This window comes from Cynoglossus semilaevis, chromosome 13 (assembly GCF_000523025.1).
Source record: "Cynoglossus semilaevis isolate Cse_v1.0 chromosome 13, Cse_v1.0, whole genome shotgun sequence".
Classification (NCBI taxonomy): domain Eukaryota; kingdom Metazoa; phylum Chordata; class Actinopteri; order Pleuronectiformes; family Cynoglossidae; genus Cynoglossus; species Cynoglossus semilaevis.
In genome coordinates this window covers 1,014,867-1,021,416 of record NC_024319.1, presented here as the reverse complement: position 1 = coordinate 1,021,416, position 6,550 = coordinate 1,014,867, and the positions used below count along the sequence as shown (strand labels likewise).

The 6,550-nt window shown below is 48.1% G+C and overlaps 1 protein-coding gene across 1 annotated transcript in view; it reads right to left on the bottom strand.

Moving 5' to 3' along the window:
- The window catches only part of LOC103387887 (forkhead box protein O6-like), a 34,992-nt gene extending 28,688 nt beyond the window's left edge, over positions 1 to 6,304 (bottom strand). Inside the window, exon 1 of the mRNA XM_008322692.3 lies at positions 4,606 to 6,304. Coding sequence (XP_008320914.1) covers positions 4,606 to 5,064 — 459 coding nt within the window. The 5' untranslated portion in view covers positions 5,065 to 6,304. The remainder of the gene's footprint in view (positions 1 to 4,605) is intronic.
- Between the last annotated feature and the right edge of the window lie 246 nt (positions 6,305 to 6,550).

Here is a 6,550-nt window from a genome sequence, read left to right as displayed (position 1 = left end):
TGATAGACTGCCCGGCCCTGTTGGCCGCCTGCTGTGAAATCCCCCCCCCCCGTCCCGACCCCCAACCCACGCCCTGGGTTCTCGATGACCCTACTCCAACACATACTGGATGCAGAGTCCAGGTGTTAGGGCGAGGTCTTGTTAGTCCTGCTGCTGGACCTGTTGAGCCAGGACCTGGGGCGCTAGCTTCCCGGCCACAGGACGGCGACCCCTAGTGCTTCAGTTTAAAACTACATTTGTCTTTATACTCCTAAACTGACATGTTGTTTTCAAGGGAAACGATATGAACGCACATCATAGATGAGGAGGATTTACTAAACCCCCGGGGGTCAGGAAGACTTGACCCCAGGGCATCGTAGTCTTGACGAAGAGTTCATCGTAGACGTAACGCCTCTGCTTCAAGTCTAACGTCTCATCTGCTCCTCTGTAGTACAGACTCTTCAGACCTCTCTGCGTGCAGCCCTTTCTTGTTGGTCCTCGCTGCCATCTACCAACCCGACCATCAACACCCCCCCCACCGCCCAACCCCCCCCCAAACCTTCAAACTTCCCACACACACTGAAAGTAGCACTGTCTAATTTCATTTTATTTCTTCAGCAACATAACAACATTTCTTCCTGACTTTTAACCCCTCTGCCAAAACCGCGTCAGAAATAAAAACCAAACAAACATCTGATTTGAATTAAACGCTGAACTGAAGTGAAATGGTACTGCATGATACGTAGTAGTATTTTTTTTTTTTTACACACAAATCCTGCTGTCACATGAAATCAGCGAATATGAGCATCATATCACACGGGTTAGAAAACTCTGGAATAAAACCTTGGACACACTGAAATCTCCAACCTCCGAGATCGACAATCTCCTTGGATTAACAAAGTCACAGCTCATTTCATTAGAGCTCACTTCAGCCTTTTATTTAGTGACAAACCAGATGGCTAAAGAAACTTTTGTTTTAACGCCACAGATAAAAAGTCCAACATTGTCAAGGACCAGTCATCAAGGTGCAATAAAACGTCACGACAAGTCAAAGGTCAAACTAAGAGTGAACAGAACTGTAAATGTAACGGTCTTTTATTTTGAAGGCTGAACTCCTGTCTCCTCTGTGACCATTTCCTGTTTCTAAGATCCCTCTTATTTGGATTCCTCACACATGTTTGTGTTATTTAAAAAAATATGTACAAATAATATGTTTATATTTTCTCTCTGGCCCAGCAGCAAATGACCCACGGGCCACCACAGGTCCGTAACCCAGAGGTTTTGCAGCAGTTTGATGCAGTGATAAGAACTTGTCCAAGAAAAATATATGATTTATATTTCTTTTCATGGCCAGGTACCAAATGGCCCATGACCCAAACTTGGCCCGGGGCCCAGAGGTTGGTAAACTGCGCTCTGAATAAGGGAACTATTTTTTATTATATCTTCAAATATCTACATGTACAGGAAGTACCTGTTGAACACACACAGTTGTATTCGTGCTACTGCAGTACTACTGGACTCTTTGTCTACTTCCTACAGTAGCTGGTCACGTGACTGCTAAGTGTATGTTTACATTTCTTCAGCCCGTCTCTGACAGAAACCAGGTCAGTCCTGCTGCTGACAGTACGGCCGCCTGCTCTGAATGACTTACCTAATCCCCCATCATTACCTGGAGGGGCCTCACGTCTCGCCTGTGGCCTGAAATAGCCCCAGCCCTCAGATTGCCACTGTCAAACCCCCTAATTTGCAGTTGCATAAACAGCAGACTGGGACTTTGGTGCTAAAGATAAAGAGGCCCTGGGGTTGGAAACCATGTGGTGCGAGCGCGGGGCTAATGACAGCGGGTCTACCTGGAGACACACCTCAGCAGAGGCTGCTTCACTGGGACAGACACACGGTGCGGGTCAGGTGCCTGTGATTATGTCTGTGGCGAGGCCCGGAGGTGATGAGTGGTGACAGAGGTTAGGTTATGCAACAGTGACGTCTGATTGGTCTGGAACGAGAGGAGAACGACAGCAGACATTCCACAACGCTGGTGTTTTTTGACCATGTGACTGACGCGCCTCAATCTGTGAACAACAACAACGCTGTCACGACAACTCCACTGAAGATTAACGATCGGTGTAGTAACGCTGCCGTAACGCTGCAGTAACAGCACAAGGTCACCATAAAATCTGTGTTTTTACTTCGACAGACGTCGGCTGTTCAATTTCTACCTGTGCTAAAAAGAGTTAGCTAGCATAGGAGCTAGCTACCACTGACGTCACAGAGAGTCCACAGGTGTTTACTACAACAGTACAACTGATACTTCAGTCTGACTCTGACCCCTTCTCTCACCCCCCCCCCAAACATTTACAAACAGAGCAAACTGGCAAAATATAACATCTGTATTTATTTGTTGAGTGACTCGTACAACTACAGAGAGTCCAGGTACCACCAGTGGTACACGCACCATAGTTTTGGAACAACTCCTAAGTGCAGGAACGGTCTGATGTTAAAGGCAAACTACAGACAAGAGTTGAAAATTTGAAAAAAGGTAAAAAAAAAACAATTTAAATGTACTGTATATACCTGCCTAACACTGTACATCGCTGACCTGAGGCGCAGGTTGATTATCCTAGCTTGAAGCTAAACTTATCATCGTGAACGTTGGGTTGGGTTTATTGACCCTCTGACGTGACTAATTATCGACCCCGCATTATTGTCTGTGTTGCTTTAAATTAGTGGTGGGAAACGTTGACAAAGTTTTAATCACAACAAATCACAGGATTGACCTTGATTAATCACATTCTTATGTGATTAATTGTAGTGGAGTTTTTTTTCACATTTAAATTACTGCTATAACTTAAAATGACATGTACTACTACTAATAATAATAGGATAATAATAATCCCAAGTGTCTGTTGTTGCTCCTGTCCTACGAGACATGATGAGAACTGTCTCCAGCTGTGACTCAGAAGGACAGCAGTCCACCACAGATGTCCCCACACATCTCCACGGACCTGACAATATTTGGCGGCGTAAACTTCACGTCTCGTCTCCGAGTGTCGGCTCAGCAGAGCTCCAGGGTCAGGAGGACCTGCTGCTCAGCTGATCTCCCTCTGACCTTTCACCCCGTCCTTCGTATGGACATAATAAAAGGCTCCTCACCGGGAGAGGATGTCGTAAAGATGGGCAGCCGTCCAGGAGGACACTCCAGGCTCTCAGCCAGACCGGCCGGAGCTGCAGACTGTGGTCAGTAGTGTGAAACCCCCTCTGAATATTTATGATGTGGACGGCTGACCTGTGATGACCTCGGTGTCTCTCTGTCCACTGGGGGCTCTTCTCGACAGGGATACTACTACTACTACGACTAATATTGATACCACAAATACTACTGCAAATAATAACAATGACAATAGTACTGCGGTGTGAAGACCACATCACTGACACTGTGAACTACAACTCATGTTTTGGTCAGAAAACAACTACAAACTGCTCCATGAACAGGTTCTAAGAACATCAACACCCCGTCCTCCACTGACTCGTCCATAAACGCTCTCAGACCTCCTCTGGCTCATCGGACTCAAACCTCTTTTCTCCTTTACACCGGGCCAAGTTCCAAACCTGGGGTGACAGAACCTCCTCTGTTCCTCTGGAACTCAAACTCCCAGACACTCAGACCGCGTTCATTTCAAACAAAACAGTTGCTCCATCCATCCTCCACTGCGATACTTTTACTTTGTTAATCTGAATGTTTGATTTGAACTTGTTCAACTGCAGCGTCCTGTTAATCACTCAATAAAAATGAAGGTGTTTTTTAATTTAAATTTCTAATACTATGAGCTACAAGGTCGAGCCGTCGTACTGCAGACCTCGGCACAGCCCACGGTGTCAGTGGGAATTACAGAAGCTATCAAACTATCAGGACAACCCACGGTTGACCCTGGTACTGATGGGACGACAAAATGACTTCATTAATTTAATAAAATAAAATGATACGGGGGGGCTTCTATGTCTAACAAACCCAGACTCACGATTCCTGTCACTGAAAGTCTGGAGACCAGATGTTTGACCTGGTCCTCAGAAGAAGAGCAGACAAAGACATGGTCACACACGTCTGTGAGGACAGACTCCCACAGACTGGAGGTCCTGACACTCACACACACACACACACACACACACCACCGACTGTCTGACTGTCACACACACAGCAGTCATCTGGTTCTGGTGCTCGGTTTATGGAGCAACATGGCGCAGCTGAGGACGGCTGCTGGAGTCCACGGAGTCCACGGAGTCCACGGAGTCCACGGAGTCCACGGAGTCCCCCACGGTCCTGGACTGGGGCTAAACCCGCAGCTAATCCTGTTATGATACGGGGACTGGTCACCACTCCAGTCATCTGTCATCTGTGATCTCTGACAGTGACCGACTCTAGTAATGAACCGAGGCAAGATAAGGCATGTCACCATCACCGCGTAACCGAGAAGGCATCCTCCTTGTGTGTGTGTGTGTGAGGCGGAGTAATGTCACTAAATATGAATTCAAATGAAATGAACGTAAATGCACCCCACTCTTCTATCACTGAACACACGTAGCCATCGGGGCAGAGCTCGGTTCTGTTGCACCGTGTGTTCGATTCCTTACCTTCCAGCCCGCTGAGCTGTTGCTGTCGCCCTTATCCTTGAAGTAGGGCACGTACCGGACCATCCAGTCGTAGATCTGTGACAGCGTCAGTCTTTTCTCCGGTGTGCTCTCAATGGCGCGGGTAATGAGATCCGCGTAGGACAGGTTCCCCCACGCGTTCCGCCGCGACGACTTGGCTTTGCGCAGCGGTCCGTTGGCGTCCAGGGCTGCGCCAGGGGCGCCGGCTGGGTGCTTCAGCTCTGCCGGCGTTCCGCCCACCGCGAGTCCCGCTCTGCAAGCCGGGATGTCCTCCGGTTCCACCTTTATGCTGGTGACTGGAAGACCTCCGCTGACCTCGTGTGCACCGGGAAAATCCTCCGGGCAAGGCAGCGGCCATGTGCAGGAGCGAGGCCGGCTCTGCGGCTCGAAATCCGAATCTACTTGATGAGCGTCCAGTTCGTCGTCCTCCATCATCAACATTAAACCCTCAGATGAAATCGAATAAATCACGAAGGTGGAAAAAAAAAGAAGGGGCAGGGGAAACGGGGGGGGGGACCTCCACAATCCCGGTATCCCGCTGTTCCTAATTTCTCCTGGCAGTGAATTTCTGTCTTTTGTGCTTGTGGAGCGGCTGGAATCACAGGGAGGATATTCAACAGAGTGCACTGATCATGATGGATGGAGGCGAGAGAAAGACAAATCACAGCCGTGCGTGGAGAGATAAGAGAAGTAACAAAAGTAACAACAATTGTGCGTCCATTTTACCTGAAGTCAAATCTCTAACGATTCTTATTTAACAGTCCACATCCTCCGAGCACACGCCGTCTCACGGCCAGGCATGAGGGGTGAAGGGGGGGGTGGGGGCTCTCACTTCAATTCACGCGCAGCAACAGATGATCATTCAGATAAGGAGCATATTTGCAGGGAAACCCGTCGACAAAATCCTCCAGGAGACGAGGCGAAGAACCGGGAAGAAGAGGAGAAAACCAGCGAGGCTGCCTGGAGAGCCAGCACCGAGCCGATAACGCGTTGTTACCGTAAATTATTCACAAATCTTCCAGTCTGCACGGATGGAGCTCGCAGCGCCACATTCAAGTCCATTCAGCCTGAACTGCACCCAACTGTCTGCAATTATCACGGAGAGGCGTGAGCATGTGACGAACCCACAAATTCTCAGTCTGGAGGGGGAAAAAATGTAGGAAAAAAATATTATCCACCAATCAAAGCAGCTGTCTATTTGTCAGAGAGACAAAAATGAGGTGAGGGTGGGGGTCGGTGGAGGGGAGGTTACGTCTCACCTCCTCTTTCTCCCTCTCTCCTTTAAATCCCACACATGCTCTCATTTGCTTACAACTCGCTCCGTCGATGTGGAGATGACGCGCCGGCGCTGGAGTGAAGATGCTGCCAATTGGAGTGCGTGCACGAAATCGATACTCTGTGAACGTGATTACAGCGATATCCCCGACTCTCTCTCTCTCTCTCCCTCTCTCTCTCGCCGTCTGTGTCTAAAACCCGTGTCATCGACGCACGGAGCTGGAGCCAGACTCTTCATCCAAACTGAAAATGACCTTCTGTAGTCGGAGCGCGTGCGCCCGCTGGAGCGCCACCGTTAGATGGAGACAGAAGAGATTCCAGTACCACGTAGACCACGTGGGTTTGCCGTGCATTAATAATAATATTAACAATATCATCGTTAATACTGTTAATATAATAATAATTATAATAATGTTAACAATACCATCGTTAATATTGTTAATATAATAATAATATTAATAACAACAACAATAAATCGTCCATAAATCTCTGGTCCCTTCTTTATCTGACCCTGTCCATCCTGGTCAGTCCCAGTGAAGACCTCAGCCTCTTCACCTCCAGAGACACTGTCTCCAAACCAAACATCATAGCAGGTCTCACTGCACCTGCTCAAACTGCTATCCTGTTATCACAAAACTCTACTACTACTAGG